Source organism: Cryptotermes secundus, unplaced genomic scaffold (genome assembly GCF_002891405.2).
Source record: "Cryptotermes secundus unplaced genomic scaffold, Csec_1.0 scaffold1016, whole genome shotgun sequence".
Classification (NCBI taxonomy): Eukaryota; Metazoa; Arthropoda; class Insecta; order Blattodea; family Kalotermitidae; genus Cryptotermes; species Cryptotermes secundus.
In genome coordinates, this window is record NW_019724759.1 from 159227 (window position 1) to 176719 (window position 17493).

General features: G+C 37.1%; 1 protein-coding gene across 2 annotated transcripts in view; it reads right to left on the reverse strand.

Annotated features, from left to right (window-relative positions):
- The window catches only part of LOC111863012 (multidrug resistance protein 2), a 48481-nt gene that overhangs the window by 11288 nt on the left and 19700 nt on the right, over positions 1-17493 (reverse strand). For both annotated transcript variants that reach the window (XM_023848944.2, XM_023848945.2), the window contains 13 exons: positions 14838-14971; positions 13992-14163; positions 12489-12613; positions 11123-11294; positions 9500-9724; positions 9288-9413; positions 8248-8454; positions 6745-7002; positions 6264-6367; positions 5837-5960; positions 3912-4070; positions 2655-2918; positions 350-553 (listed from right to left, as the gene is read on the reverse strand). In XM_023848944.2, coding sequence (XP_023704712.1) covers positions 350-553; positions 2655-2918; positions 3912-4070; positions 5837-5960; positions 6264-6367; positions 6745-7002; positions 8248-8454; positions 9288-9413; positions 9500-9724; positions 11123-11294; positions 12489-12613; positions 13992-14163; positions 14838-14971 — 2274 coding nt within the window. The remainder of the gene's footprint in view (positions 1-349; positions 554-2654; positions 2919-3911; positions 4071-5836; positions 5961-6263; positions 6368-6744; positions 7003-8247; positions 8455-9287; positions 9414-9499; positions 9725-11122; positions 11295-12488; positions 12614-13991; positions 14164-14837; positions 14972-17493) is intronic.

The window sequence follows — 17493 nt, forward strand, 5'->3', positions numbered from 1 at the left end:
TTAAAGATTTGCATGATAATTTGCATTCCAAGAGGTAGTCACAAAATTCAAAATTGCATAATGCATTTTAATCTTAGTTTATGAAGACTAGGAATGCCTACAACGTGCAAACTTAATTATGAATGGAGTTTAGTATATTTAAATAGACAGCAACATCTTGGTAACTGGCAAGATGATGGACATACCAACTCTGCTACATCATGGCATTATTCATGGGGGGGGGGAAATCTTACACTAAAATCTTTACTGGCAATCTGCCATGTCAACGCTCTGAAGTTTTCTCCAACTCCATCCTTATATTTTAGCGCATTTATTCATTGTGAAAGCTCAAATTTACAACTTTTATTACCTTCCCAGCCTGCTCCATAAGATGGGCATCCCGTCGCTGGTAACGCCTGCTAATCAGAGCAAGTTGGTAACTTGCAAATACTAATATAGGAACAGCAATCATCAGTAAAAATGCAAGTTTCCATCCAAACACAAATGCGATAGCAAGTGCTGATGCGAGTGTTACAAAGGCCCCAAGAACTTGTCCAGCCCGGAGTCCAGCTGCCTGTGAATACACAAACATAACAAAGAGAAATGGTTGTTACAGAAGCCCAGCAATACAAACTTCTTGGATGAGACATAGTGGTAGACAGGTACCAATGCTCCAAAGGAACTTGCTGCTTGCATCTTCATGTTTTTTGCTTCTGAGGAACCTGCTGCCTCCATCTTACCATAATGACAGAGGCAGCAGGTTCCTCAGAAATGTTGGTACCTATCCATTAAACCACAGCATCACATCCTAGAAGCCCATCATTCAATTATGTATAAATGGTTGAGATCTCTTAAAATAAGGAAACAACATGCACTGCACTATTTCAAAAAGAATGTGGTGGAACAAATGTATGTGGACCTAACATAGAATGGTTGAATTACACTGCATAAACACTGATGACTTTCATACTTCCATTGTCATTTTTTTTTCAGTGGCTCTTCCAGCCCATTCAAGGCCCTGGCCTCTTATTCAGTTCCATGATCATTTTTCACAGACAGTATGATTCCTTGTACGAGTGATCAGCTCGTTGCAAGGCCTCTATCTAGACACAGAATAAACGTATACACACACCAATCATCCATGCCTTAGGTGGGATTTGAACCAACAATCTCAGTGTCCAAACAAGCCTCAAGACTGCACAGCTACTATTACCGGCTTCCATTGTCATTAGAGTAACTAAATTCATGATGGTAAAGGGCACTTGACAGTTACTTTAATTCTTTATGGTCCTTTCTTGAATACACCTGTCTGTCTAATATACCCATGTGGCCAATCCCCGAATATACTCGTTTCTAGTTTGTTATTAATTTTTTTACCACCAGCACTGATCACAATCAGGATGCATGTTCTCTCAGTGTTTCAATTTTCACATCTGTTCCAAGAATGTAAGTTGAAGATACTGAACCTCTTCTCTAGGCAAAATTGAAAGAATAATGAGTAGTAATGCTTTGGGCATACTTGTACTGGAAGGTACGCTGGTGTTTGAGAAATTTTGGTGCAAAAATGTTTGACGCACACATAACCTTTTTTTCCACAACTCCTTGGTGAAGCAGCTTGGAAAATCAGCATGGATATAGGAGAGAAAATAGTATTCAAAGAGACATTAATTGAATTTTGCATTAATGGTGTAGAGCTTGTGGTTCTACTATCTGAATGTTATTTAGCCAGTCAGTTAAGAAGGCAGTAGCAGCAGAAATTTTAATAAAATTGATTGTATTTGTAAAAGAGAAACTGTTGTTTAGAGGAAAGAAAAACACAATTTGATTCTGACAGGAAATTTAAAATGACACAACTCTCACTTAATAGTGAAGTTCTTATCTGATGACTTGTGTAGATAAGAATAAAGTGTTTTTACTGGCACAGATAATCTAAGGACTTGTGAAATTTTTAATTTTAATTTTCACTTGAATGGGATTTCATAAATAATCATCTCACTGTGTTCAATTTTAGCCTTTCTGTTCCTTTCCTTTCTAATGGAAAGAAATTGGGCTTATGAGACCACCATGCTCTCTGTATATACTCATGAGTCCATCTTCTAAACTTCTGCACTAGGTGACCCATTTCCACCAAACTTCGTGTGAACATTATGCCATTAGAAGCTACCCCAAATTCTTAATTTCTACTTTACTGCAACCAGTGTAACTACGTACATGAAAGACAGTTAATTTAGGGCCCTGAATTGATATATGGTGAGAGAGATCTTTAAAAATAATAAACTATCATTCAAATATTTCTTTCTATAGAATCTGAAAAACATCATTGCAACCATGAAACATTTACTTTAACTGTCAGACTGATGATAATAAATGAAGCAACAAAGCTAGTCATGAGAACTGTGACATTGAGATAGACCATAAATATATCACACACCGTTTAGAAATTAATACTTACAAACATGATGAAGGTGTAAAACTCTTGAGTTTGTACCTGACAAATCTAACTAGCATCCGCACTTAATTATAACTTTTTCACAAAAATAAAATGAAATAACAATAATAACAGCAACACGTCTGGAGGGCTAGAAATCTATGCAACAGCAAAATGGGCCTTATGAATAATGTTCAGAGCTCCTTACTTCACACTGGGACAAAATAAATAGAAAATTTATAGGTACCGATTTCACAAGTGGTGCATCTCGAGCCAATCTCGTGCACAGTTTATGAGGAGAACTGTCTTCTTCATCCATCCAGCTGACAGGTTGGCGGAGTATGTTTGAAAATGCAAGAACACGTAGCCTCTTCACTAGTTTCTCACATGCTGTTGTCATGGCTATGGCATGCAACCAGTAGCTGAACCCTGCGACGAATGCCAATACGACAAACATCACTGACCAGAACAAGGCTGACTTCTTGAGTTCAAGGCCAGACAGTTGAAAAGTCTAGGAATATAAAATATCACAACTTTATTGATGACATGCTTATAATGTGACAAAGTAGCCACTAACATTTGCATTCTAACATCTAATTGTTTTAATACATTACCACTTAGCAAACTTTACACCAGAGAGCCAAGTACTATAAATATATAACAGTTTCAAAATAACATAATGATTGATAACGAAACTCTAACCCAAATCAATTTTGATATTATTAAATTCCTTTTTGCATCAATGAGATACAGATAATAATCTGTAGCGTTCATTTGATGTTACACACTGAATAACATTGCTCTGAATTAATTCAACAATTGTAATTCTGAAATGGCTAAGTGGAGTGCACCCCTACATTACGGACATCCAAAATATGTCATTTATTCCTTACAGAAACTATAAAAAACAACCATAAAATTCAAAGTACAGACTATACATTCACTTGTGCAAAAATCTGATATTTGATATCTGATTAATTTTTCTTAAACACTAAATGCTATACAACAATAAATTTGGCCTAAACTATATTCTTGTTTAAGAAACGATTATTTGTAATGAGATTCAAATTACATATGTGCATGTGTACTGATACAGGGGGACATCTACTTGTGTGGCCGCTATTTCCATCTTATTTTAGTCTGTGACAGTATATTACCTTCATTTGAGACGACAGGAAAGAGGCAATCAAGTTAAAGGACAAACAGCACACCTGAAGGAGCATGGATAGGAATTACGTTTGAAGTAAAACCAGATGAACTACGTTTTAATTACAAATGTGGATTGAAAGAATTTTTCTATAGTAACACCTCTCCACTTAAATATGGGACTCAAAGATAAAACAGTTCATATTAAGGAACTGAATGATATGGACACATTTTCTAGAACACAGTCCTTCTGTAACATGAGGATCTTCTGTACCTAATAAGATCATAAAATTCAGAAATGGGAAGAGCCATATAATTTCACTAAAACTACAAAACACATGTTTCAACTGTGGCTTACACCAAACATCTCTCCATAGAAAATGGCGAATGTGGGCATAATGGCTCCTGTACAAACACAGCCAAAGAAGCCAAGAGACAATGCCTTCCACTCTGGTGAATTTAGTTTCAGTAGCCTCCACATTGGACTTGCATCACCTTTTGCTACATGACAGAAATTCTGAAAACAGATGGAACAAATGTAGTATAAGATGCCAATTGTGCAACAGTATTTGTGATGCCTTGTTTGTGCAGATTCCATTATGAAATTCTCGCTTATAAATTTTTCCATTGTAAATGAAATAAATAAAAAGTAGGTCTGCTGAGGCTAGGCTGTCTGGTGAAAGCAGTTCCATAATCCACTGTCTGTTTGGTAGGTCTGTCACAGCTTCACCATAGCAACGCTACTAATTACTTAGGGATATACTTTAGAAATAGAAAATGCTGAAGACTGGAAGAAATGTATTTATTTAAAATTACTAGAGCTACATATTAATGTATGGAGCAGAAAGATGGATAGCAGACATTAGTAGATTAACATTAATTAAGGTGAGACTTCTAAGAAGTTCAGGATGACAAACCAAGGAGAGAATATTAAGATAAAAACATTGGAGTATAAATCAAGAAATCACAGACAAAAACTTTATGAACATTTTTAAGAGTGAGGAGGGGAACACGTTTGGGGAAGAGAGATTGAGAGACTTTGTTGTTGGATAATCAATTTAAAAATGGAAACATGGAAGTAAGAAGAAGAAAGTGAGGCTAGAAAATTTAAAAATATGAATCAACTTACAGATGGATTGGTTATTATTTATTTATTATTGGTTATTATTATTATTAAGGTATAATCTCTGTTGGCTTGTCTGGCCTCTGCTCACTTAGGCAAGAGCATAGAATCTATTTCTATGGTGGGGAAATAAACAGGGAAGATTCCTCTGTTGCCAATGAAAGGGTGATGCTGAGGATGATGGTTAGAAGATGACCCTTCATGCTTAATGCGAGCTCTGAACCATGGAAGCCAGGTATTCTTCATATTCTCAATGGCTGCATTTGGTAGAGATTAAGGTTTATTTCTGTGAGCAGAAAAATCTGCACACAGACCTCAGAAGGAGCAAAACACAGATTTCTGTGAATGAGGTTCTGCTATTGTATCCGAAAACGAGGTCCCCATAGATGTTGAAGGAACAGAAGCAACAAAACAAAGCTATCAGCTCAGATTGTTCAAACATGTACAAGGGATGGAATCAAAGACATTAAACAAAATTATGTGATGTGTGACACCAGAAGATCTACAGGGTGAACCAGACAAATCTGGGGATAGGTACGTAAGATGCGAAAGTGGAAGAACAGATTGGAGGAGAAACTGAAATCAAGAGCATTAAATATGGTAAGTTCTTTGAGACACCTCCACTCCATTAGCTGGAAGGGCAAAGATTAAGCAAGTACATTTTTCACATTTGCAGCATCTGATTTAAATTTCTCATGCATCCATGATTCTCCTGAGGAGGTAAGTGTTCAAAGAACTGGTTTTTGTTCATATCACTTTTCAAGCAACAAACTGGTTGTTATGCTACTCTAAGGGTAGGATACTTAAGGTAAAGGTAAATTTCCCTGTGCTTACTTAAAGCACCTTGCTCTAAAAATGTTGGTGGAGCAGAATTACTGTTCCTGACATTCCTAACCTTGTTCCTGGATGGAAGTGGGTAGTCAGCTTCATGTCCTGGATGCTTTTCCTCCACAGTGAGAATCCCCAGTACACACTAAAGAGAAGTCTGGGTGAGCACAAGAGTCAGTCTTGACACTGTGCAGAAGAAGAAATCTTTTGCCTCTACCAGGAATGCAACCCCAGCAGCTTCCAGCTTAGTCACCATGCTCTCTTAGCTAACCTGACTCCTGAAGAGTACCACAGATATAATCTGGAATTGACATAGAAATTCAGGGCCATACCTCTTCCACAGCCAGAGTAAGTTGCTCAATTGATGAGCAGACTGATGGGATTCTGTTTCTGGATTTGGATGATTTTCTTTTCTTGCAGGTGTTTAAGTTCTCTATAGGATCCTCTATAACATTCCTGTAGCAGACACACAACAGGTTAAGAGATGTGACGTACTCTCAGTGATGAGTGTTAAGTTTACTGTCTTACAAGATATGACACAGTCCTCAAAAATGTCTACCTATTTAGCATACTACATGACTTTACATCTGAGAAGACTACAATCTCAAAACAGGAAAATACTGACACAGGACCAGTAAGGAACATGTTCTGAATTTATAAGAAATAAACACAATCATTGTGCTGTCACAAATGCAAGTGTCTGAACCTACACATTAGTTTCAAATTAAGCTGCTTTGTGAAATTAGCTCTTCTACTCACCCAGCATCATCACCAAAAGATTTTTGTGCTTCTACTAGACGGTAGTAATGGCCTCTCATTGACAGCAATTCTGAATGCGTTCCATGTTCCCTGACTCCTCCATCCTGCACACAAGAGCAAAAACTGGTATCCAGCTTCTTTTTAGATTATTAATGCACTCAGTTAATGAAGTGGTGGTAGTAGTAGAAACATTAACAGCATTATTACTAATGACAACAGATAACTGTAAAACTTTCAAAATACCTGCCAGGCAAATGCTCGAATAATAGTTTTAAATGGGCCATAGGTTTATCCTCGACTTATCATTTTCCGTTGGCTGTGCATTCCAAGTTTAGCAACTACAAACTTCGTTCAAATCTAAATAACTGCTGGAATTAGTTTTCTTCCTATTCTCAAATACCTTCTTAGCATGACTGGAGACTCATGAATGAGAATGAATGAATGAAAATGAGAACTCTCTAGAGCCTGTATGTACAAATACCTTCAGAACATATATGTGATCAGCATCAAACACAGAGGACAGCCTGTGGGCGATGATGATAGTTGTCCTCCCTTTAGCTGCCTGTCTGAGGGTCTCTTTAACTATCTGCTCACTCTTTGTATCAAGTGCAGATGTGGCTTCATCAAGCAGCAAAATTGGTGGATCTCTAATCAGGGCCCGTGCAATGGCAATCCTTTGTTTCTGTCCTCCAGACAGCTGAGCTGCACCAACTGATCCACCCACTACTGTATTGTACCCCTGTAACATGAGATCAATACAGTTAATTTGTTCCCTTGTCCAAGGTATCTGTACACCTGCATCTGGACATAGCAAGTACTATGGACAGGAAACACTGGTCATTGCAGGCACAAGAGAATCTGATAAATTAAAACTTGTACTAAATATGCTGATAGCCTAATAATTATCAAATCTCCTGGATATTTTGTAAGTACGCTGATAAACCTAACAACACCGCAGATACCAACAGAAATGCAAAGCTACCAAACAAATTAATCAAAAGACTCAGACCAGAATGAAATTTTAGTGAAACAGAACCTGCTATAAACACAACAATAAACTTGTTAATATTAAAAATACCTTTCCAAATTTTAATTTTAAACTGTGATTTGGACATCAGCTTCAGTCCAATATTTAACTGGCACCTAGATCCTCAGGTAAAGGATGAATATGTAATTTTAATCATCAAATAATATTCAATTACTAGCTTCTGTGAATAACATATATTTAAGACTTCCTAAGTTACAAAAGAAATCAATAGTTCTTTTGCAGATAAAGTCATGCCTATGATGATGACTTACCAGAAAGTCCAAAATGTGCAAGTCATAACATAAATTAAATTGTAAACAACAGAGAACTTACTGGATTTTTGGACTTTCTCCATCATCAAAAAACCCAGTAATTCCATATGTCATCCACCATCATCAGAAACATTTAGAATCTAAACGAGAACTTGACAATATGAAAGTCCTAATTAGTTTCATTTGACAGTATTAGTATTATTCGTATGAAATGGAATGCAACAGAAACAGATTTAATTTTATGGTCTAAAGAACTAATGTAAAACCTCAGAAGGCATGTGTTTTGCCAACACAAGACTAATTCCTCATGATTATACACAAAATTAAAAATAATACAGTTGGACATTTCCAGGTATTTCTTTTCTTTCTTGAAGTTGAAAGTAACAGACAAGCATGCTCCCACTTATATACATGCAAACTATCTGTTCTGAGTACTACTGTGTACTCTTCAAAGAATAACATATGTTTTCCTGAGCCCTGTACTTCCTGCCTCTTGTTGTGGTAAGCAACTTAGTACATTATGGTTGATATTAATCAACAGAAAACACCAACTCAGAGCTCCCTTACTCAGATAAATCACTGTAGGTATTTTAGGGTTCTTCAAGCACTAGAAGAGAGCCGAATATGTGGAGAGTCACATGGCAGTCACCATTGCCTTCCTCTTTATTGTGAGTGACTACAGTACCTTTGGAAGCATTGTGATGAAGGAATGAGCATTGGCCATCATGGCAGTTTTCACAACATCATGATATTTTACATCATCTGGATGCCCATAGCTGATGTTCTTATAGATGGTGGATCCAAACAGATTCGGTTCCTGGGACACAACTCCAATTTTGCTACGCAACCACAGAACATTCATCTTGCGCACATCCACACCATCCAGCAGAACCTACACAGGTATTAACAGCAGTGAACTGACAAATTAAATGTTATCCCAGTATATTGTCAGACATTGTCCAATGTGTGGAGTATATGTTATGCACACAACATCACAAGAACTATCCCCACAGTCATCACAAATCTTGTCATAATTTTTGTCAGTTTGTTGTTGTGCTGTTTCCACAAACTCAAATGCAAATTTAATTTAAGTTAGTTGTGTTAGGACCAGAAAATGGCAACAGTGAATAATAGTGTTTCAGTCATTATCATGGTGTCATGGTGTCAGCAGTTCGTATTATGGCTACAGCATCAAATTTTACAAAAAAAGATGCATTTATGCTACCATCATCATCGCTGTCACCATTATCGTCGTGATCATGGTCGCTGTCGTCATCGTCCTTGTCGTCGTCATTGTCATCACCATCGTCATCATCATCATCATCATCATCACCACCAGCACCACCATGATGATGTTTAACCTGTCAAGCTGTCTTTTCACAACTATTTAAGTTCACAGTATGCATATTCAGCAGAGTCACGATTTCACTGTCCCTTCAAGGTCTACAAAGTATGAGAATGTATTGACAAATGAGCCATCTCTCAAATTCATTGCTGTAAATGCTGTCTTATTTTTCACGTTGAATTTTTGGTTGTCATTCCACTAGTCTCTCAGAATAATGATGACCAATAACCTGAATGTGAGAAGAGCTAGCTCCCCAAAAGTCGTTTAGGCTATGTCAGATGTGCCTCACACAATGGACAATGTTCAGTATAATAAAACAATGTGTTATTAAACTTCAGAAAATGAGTGGTGAGTTCATTCCATTTGTCTTTTTTACATACCTGTCCAGATGTGGGATCATAGAAGCGTAATATAAGGGACACAATTGTACTCTTGCCTGAACCACTTGCACCAACCAATGCTACCGTCTCACCAGCTTTTATTTTCAAATTAATTCCATCAAGAACCTGAAGACAGAAAATATAATACATGTTTCATTATGGTACACATGAATGAAGAAGAAAACTGACAACACATTGAGTTATTTCTTCACCTGAACTCCTGAACGTGCTGGATAAGAGAAGCTGACGTCTCTCAATTCAATATCACCTTGTACTTTATTTGGTTTTATTCCAGCATCAGAATAGGGATCAATATCTGGTACCCGGTCAATAATGGTGAACAGTGTTGATGCTGCTCCAATTGCTGTACTAACAACAGCCACGAATGGCATGGCATGGCCTAGGGAGAATGCTCCGGACATTACACTAAAGAAAACCTGTAAAAAGAGGGAAATTTATTTCAATTAGTTCCTAACAACCTTCTTCTTGGGCCACTACTTTAACATGGCGGGGAGGTTTATATGACCTGATCACCCAAAGGCTATGCCAGCAGCAGCAGCAGCAGCATAAGTTCCTGATGCGGTAACTCACACTAGATGAGTCATGGGGCAAGAGTCAGAAAAAAGGAAGTCCTCTGTGTTCCAGGTTGAGCATGTGTCCAAAAATTTTACCTGAGAAAACTATGCCATTAACCTGCCAGAATGCAGTACCATGCAGAGCACTGCAACCAGAGAGCTACTGTCAAACACTATGGACTGAAGTAGACTACATGTGGATGACTGTTCATGTTTTGTGCTTCCATCTGACAGATAGTATTTGAACCACATAAATTCTTCTTCTTGCATCTTTTCTGAAATGAATGCCAAGGCTATCATTTGGTGTATCTGCGAAATTTATTGACATTTCTTTGAGTAAATGATCTGAAGATGTTGATTGTAAATATGATGGTATCAGTGAATGTTAATCAAATGCAAATAATGAATGAATTCCAGATTAATTTTTTTTTCTTTTTCTTAAGAGAGTAACTTTGATTCTGATAATAGAGAATAACAGAATTATTACTAGTTTAGGACCAAGCATTATCTGGCATGTCTGGATTTAAATTCCCAGTAAAAACTCTTCCTGTGCTGTGTTATGATCAGGAAATTAAATCATCCCAAATGAATGGATTATGAAATCTAACAATGAGTATCAGATGCATAATACAGGGAAATTACTATGGAAAATTTACGAAAAAGGAGACCCAGATTGAGATGATTGCTCTGGGCCCCATTTAGCCTCCTATCCAATGAATACCAGAAGCTCTATCCTCATGGGTTTAACCACCAGATAGAAGAGCTGACGGCTCACCTTCAGCTAGTGCTTTGGTTAAGTATATATATATGCAGCTATACCTCCACTCCCCATATCTTACTGGAGTTCTGATTAGTTAAAAAAAGAGACAGCTTTACTTTTGCCAGTCTCTCTCACCGAAACACCAACTGTAGTTGGCATTTGCACACAGCTATACTAAGAAATGTAATTTCTCTTGTACTTCTTCTCACCCTTCACTTCATAGGTAATTTTCTTACTTGAAATTATCAGGTTACATATTTTGCTATTAAAAAGTAAAAGTAAAAGGTAAAGCTATCCCTGTAACAGGCCATGAAGGCCCATAGGGTTGTACTGTGTAAATTACAAATTGAATACTGTAACTCATCCAAACTCTCTTGTATTAATATGTGACCATCTGAAAATTGTAATATATTTATTTAATTCCCCTCTTATTCCAGCTACCACAGTTTATTAGCCAAACAGTAACTGTTAATAATGCTATGATAATGAAGGAAACTTACTGTAAAAACACTACCAGGTGTTATTTCACTATTGTTGATTAGCTCTGAACCATACCAGAATGCCAGACCATATCCTATATAGTTGAGAAAGAATACAAGTCCCAAACATATCGACAGAATGAAATATTTGTTCATAGCAAGAAGACGTCCAGCTTCTAGGGCAGCATCAAATCTAGAACACAATTCTCCAGTTTAGAGTTCCATAAATGCATAGCAAACATTCCATACAACCACCACTTAAAACAAATTCATTAAATATAGATTATATTTACAAATCAATTTGTGATGTACAGACCATTCTTATCCAGCATACTGATTATTTGATCATTTTAAAAACTTGTGAAATTAGAGATTCTCACAGTGTTGAATATGAAAATTGCTACTCCTCTGCAATGTGTGTCTGTGCTATTTGCTAATGATTGCAAACTTTTTGGAGGACTATATTGCCTCCATAATATTCAGTGCAGCTGAGCTCCGGTTTATGATATCATGTATTGTGATAGGGGGGAACCAGTGTTTTGGGGAAACATGTTTCTTCCATCTTCACCCCTCAAGATGGAGACAGTTTGTGAAGATAGGTAAGTGGATATCAACAACCTTACTGTGTAAACAACACAGCAAGCCACGAACAAACACGCACAGTACTAAGAATCTCCTTTCTCAAGATAGACAGGTGGCACAAGATCAGCCTCCTCCAAGAAAGACAATAGGAGAACTGACACGAACCTGCATGGTTTATAAATTTTAATCCTAAACAACAAAGTTTTTAAAAAACTTTAAAAAATTTTAATACCAGGAAGGCTGCTGTGACTGTGAAAAGTTGAACATTGTGTACATTGTGTATTTCAGACATTATATGTGTATGTATATAATTTAACACCTATTGTAATAGTAGTTTCCGGAAAAAGTATTGATGCCCTCTGAGGATGATCCGTAGGGATCGAAACATGTAAGGGTGATGAGTTTTCAAGTGATAAAACTTAAATAGTCACACTGGACGGTGTTGTCTTTGTCTTTGTGGGTATCAACAGTCGGGAAACAAAGAAAAATACTGAGGAGGAGAGAAGGAAGGGTTTGACTTGAAGATGGATTTGTACATGTAGTATGATTATGGAAGATGTAAAATCTTATATGTGAAAGGAGAAAATGTGGAAGGTAATGTAAGGAAAATGGTCGTGGGAAGGCATGGAAGAGATTTGGTCATTAAAAGACCCACACAAAGTGCAAACATCTGCAGATGGTGATGAATGTTTGGAATTGCAGTTAAGGTTGTTAAGCTGAGGAAGAATACAGCTGAATCAAATATAACATAAAACTTGTACCAATTCAGATTTAAATTGTGAGATCACAATGCTGCATGACTTACCGATGTATTTCGTAAGTTTGCTTGCCGAAGGCCAACACAGTTCGTATGTTGTTCAGTACTTGATCTGCCACTCCTCCCGCCAGTGCATATTTCTCTTGCTCTCGTGCTGATGAATTAGCAGTCATCTGCAATACAGATGACAATAAACCAATAGTGATGAGGTTTGATGTTCTCATGATGGTGGTTATTACGAGTACAGTCTTCTTGGTTGGAATGTGGTGTACATTAGTAAACAGGTACCAATATTAATCTGCACTTTCAACGTATCTTCTACCCCAAACACGGACGTGACATGTTCCTATACAACAGTTGTACCTATCTGCCGAAGTTTATGGTGTCACTCCCAAAAGACCATTATCTTTATCCAGTGATATTTGATGAAGCTGTGTATTTATTAGCTACTCTAAAGTTACATACTGAATATAATCTCCAATATAATTGGGAAGAATTAAACATCCATATAGACTTTAAGTTATATTTAATTAACATGCTTCAGTAAAGATAATAACATTTAAATGCACTAAAATATTCAGTTCCTTAATGGTCACTTTTGTCAGTATGTCTGTTGCAATTATTCCCAGGGATTAGTGCAGTTTGTATGGCCAATATATCCATTGTATCTATGGAACAAACGCCTTAACTGCCATCTACATCACACATTATGAAAGATGCAAAGAAAACCAATGGTAAGATTTTTGGAACTACTGTGCTGCCTGGATAATATATATTAAACTATGCTAAAATATGTCTATGATAAAATAACAAGAGAGACACACTGTAATTTATTAGGTTATTATTATTAGATTCTATTTTCTGGATAAAATGGTGAATCATTGAACGCACAGGACTCTTCTACTGTGTTGCCTAAGCAATTTATAATGTACCCTAAAATTGTTTTTGATTAATATGTTGCTAACTAAGTACCTGACTCCATAGTGCAGATTCCTTCTTGAGAAGCCAATAGGTGCTTAGCTAGTCAAGAAATTCAGCAATATTTATGGAACCTGAATGTTTATTACAATGGTCAAAAGAGCCTTCATCTGGTTCCTATCCTGAGCCAGATTAATCCAGTGCACACCCTTCTATCCTATTACTTTAATGCTTGTTTTAATATTATATTTTTACTATGTCCTGATCTTCCTACTTGTTGCTTTTCTCAAGATTTTCCTATTAAAACTTTGTATGCATTTTGCTTCTAATTCATGAACCACCCATCTCATTATTCTTGATTTTATCACCCCAATAATATTTGTCAACTGTAAAAATTATGAAAGTCCTTGTTATGAAATTTTCTCCATGTTCCTGTTACTTCCTCCCTTTAATGTCCAAATATTCTTCCCAGCAGCATGTTCTCAGACACACTCAGTGGATGCTTTTCTCAACAGAAAAGTTTCCATACCAATTCAAAGGAATAGGTAAAGTTACTGTTTTGTATGCTTTAACCTTCAAGTATACTAATATGTACAATCCCTTAAATGATATATGTGAAATCTCATAACCTACCCTGGCGAGATAGGCTGATGTCCCAATAAAAAGTGGCCCCACTGCCATCACTACTAAGGTCAATTTCCAACTTGTGATTACTCCAACAACTATTCCAGATATGAAAGTCGATGCGTACTGAATCACAAGGCTACACTTGCTGCCCAAACCCTCCCGCACACGCTCCAAGTCACTGCAACATATAACACACTGTTACAGCTGTGGGCACAATATACAGCAATTCTCTTGCTCAAGGTCTACATCTTTTGCAAGAATAAGAAATTAGAGGAAATGAACACTGCATTAATACAACTATTTAGTAGGAATGGGTCCTCTGAAAACGCTGTTTTATTCATTGATCCAATTTTAGTGATAGAATCCACAGAAAAAATTGACACACTTCCAAGTAAAAGAGTAACAGAAAAATCCATTCATGCATTAAGTTCTTCAAAGGTCTTCAAAAGAATATAAAATTTCAGTGAATACTTTTTTATTGCGGTGTTATAAACAACAGAATAGCAGATTACTTAGCAATGAAGGGAACAAAGATCAGTCAAACAACTGCCATGTAAACTAATATTTCATACTGCCAAATTCAGAATAAAGACAAGCATTTAAATTAACTTATCAGAATATTATGCCATTCAAAGCCAGCATAAACCCTGGGACAAAACAGTCAAGAAAAGAAACGTTAATTCTTCGTTTTGCAAGAGAAGATACTGTGACAAATTTTGCTTAACTGCTGGCCATGATTATTGCTCTTGCCTTCTTAAAGGGCAGGTAATGTGAAATTATTTCTCCCTTACTTTCACAGGGGTTTCATGTGCAGAAACAATTGGAATTATTATAATAACGCAACACACTTACTCAGACAATTTGGTAGTAAGATCACCTCCTTGGTTACAGTCATACCAACTGACATCTTGACGCAGGATCTGGGCAAAGAAAATCTGGCGAAGTTGATGCACTTGACGTTCACAGGCTAATTCCCAACATAACGTCTGAAATAATAATCATGCCATACCAAATAGTGGAATCCACCTCAGAAATTCAATGAAAACATTTCACATTTCCTGTCTCTACCTACAGTTTCCACAGCTAATCGTTCAACTGAGCTACTCTTGTACACTGTAGCCCTTGAAGGAGACAGTGAAATCACTATTTCACTGTCACTGCATAACACGAACTTGAAAAATTCTGGAAATACAGCTTGTTTGTTATAACAACAATAACAACAGCAGCAGAACCAGCAACCTAGAGGCACCTTCCATGATAAGGTTCACACAGGAAATTAAAGTTCATCACACTACAATACCAACTTAAACACTGCCATGTACTTTTGACATCTTCTGCTCCTATCATAACTCACTAGGATTAGTTTTACCCTTGGATTTCATAGAAACAACATAATGACAAACACTGCCATGTTTAGACTAACTGCATATAGATAATATACCGCTGTCCTACGTTTCTGACATGCACAGTATCAAATGAAAATGATGTGGATTTGGCTGAGTTCACTAACAAATAAAACAGATTCAGAGTATGTATTTAGCCAAGCAGGAGCTGTGAGTTTCAGTGTGTCACCCTTTACCTTCAATCTGTCAGTTATTTCTTCAGGCAGACTTACCGTATTTACGCATGTATAGGCCGCAGCACAATTTTCAGACAGAAATTATAGAAAAAATAATTTTCTTGGAATATTATTTCAGGAGTATTACACCCTGTATTACTAATTATGAATATAATTTTTTTTTAAATGAAGTGTGATTTCGAATATTTCGAATATAAGCCGCACCCCAGTTTTCCTCTTGAATTTTTGGCAAAAAATGTGCAGCCTATACATGCGTAAATACGGTACTCAACCTCTACTTCAATTGTAGAAGGGTTGTAGGACAAGTTTTCTTACTGAACTTCTCAAATATTAATTAAGCCTTGCTTATAAGAGCACCGCTTCTAAGTGAGGTGTCTTGTGTATTACATAGAAAAAGTTAATGCATGGGTTTTTTTAATTATCAATAACAAACAGAAGCCATGCCACTAATTCTCTCACAAAAAGAGATAAAATTGAATTTATCCTTAATGGCTGAATAGATGCATCCAGCCTGTGCTTTCTTGGGCTCAGACTTATGCTAATTTGGGGGGGGGGGAATAAATGTATATACAGAAAGGCCTAGGCAATATCCATCTGGGTGACTGCCGCCAACTGTCGACAGACTGCTCATTCAGTGGCCTGGGATACCCAGAGTGCAATGCACTTCAGTGAGCCTTGTTTCAAAATACCAACTCTGAGGGCCTCATGTTGATCATGCTGCTTGGGCCTAGGTTTATGGGACCATCTACATTACAGAAAAACACAACTGAAGCACAAATCCACACACAAGTAGTTTAGCTGCATCTTAAGACAAAGTAATAATGTTACAGATTTACTTTACTTGAAGTGAATATCAAGCATTAACTCTGTAACACTTTACTTATATAGATATATTTCTGTCTCACAAGCAACTTATTACCTTGTCTTACTTCTCTACATGTAGTGATAGAGAAGTAGGGCAAGATAATAAGTTGCTTTTCAGACTGAAATACATGTGTACAAGTAAATACATTAATGCAACAGGATTCTTAAATACACAATATTATTGATAACACTTTGCTGACAGCAGAGAACGTGACAGGTAAATTTTCCAGCTGGTAAGATAAAGTTGTCCCTCTGCTTAACTAAATAAGCTCTATATCATGAAGGTGTATAGGGACATGGATGTATAGATCCACGTTTTCATGACCTCAGCACTAGTTGAAGGTGAGTGGTCAGCTTCACGCTCTGGCCGCTTTATTACCGGGAAAAGAGGCGTCAGTACGCATTTTGTAGGAGGTTGAGTGGACTCCAGAGTCTGACTGGATGACATTGAGAAGGGAAAATCCTTGATTCTACAGCAACTCAAACTCTGACCCCTCGGTCATCCAGCCCATAGTAAGTTGTTATCCAGACTATGCTATCCCGGCTCAGTAGCATTGTTGGTTGGGGCACTATGCTACTAGTTGGAAGGTAGCAGGTTTCAGTCCCAATTAGGTGGATATTTAATTTACCTAATTCTTCCAGATGCATTATGGGCCTGGGTTCAACCCAGCCTTTAACAGAAATGAGTAGCAAGAATCTTCCCGGGGGGTAAAGGATGCCCAGCGTGTAAGGCTAACAACCTTCAGCCATCTGTGAGCTGACTGACTAGAGAAAATGTGGAAGCCTCGACATCTCACAACCTTATGGGCCTCCATGGCCTGTTACAGGGATAGCTTTACCTTTTTTCCAGTTGGTTAAGTGACATAAATTTGTTGGTGATGATATATTCGTCATGTGGAGACAAGGATTTAAATAAGTTGTCATCATCACATATGTGTAGCTTCTGTTTGGGTGTGTAGCTGCATCATATGTTGAAGGTGTTTCAACATTTTTCTGTACACTGAAGTCACCAACGTTCAGCACACACTGCAGCTGAAACCTGCCATGTCCACTGCAATTAGGTAC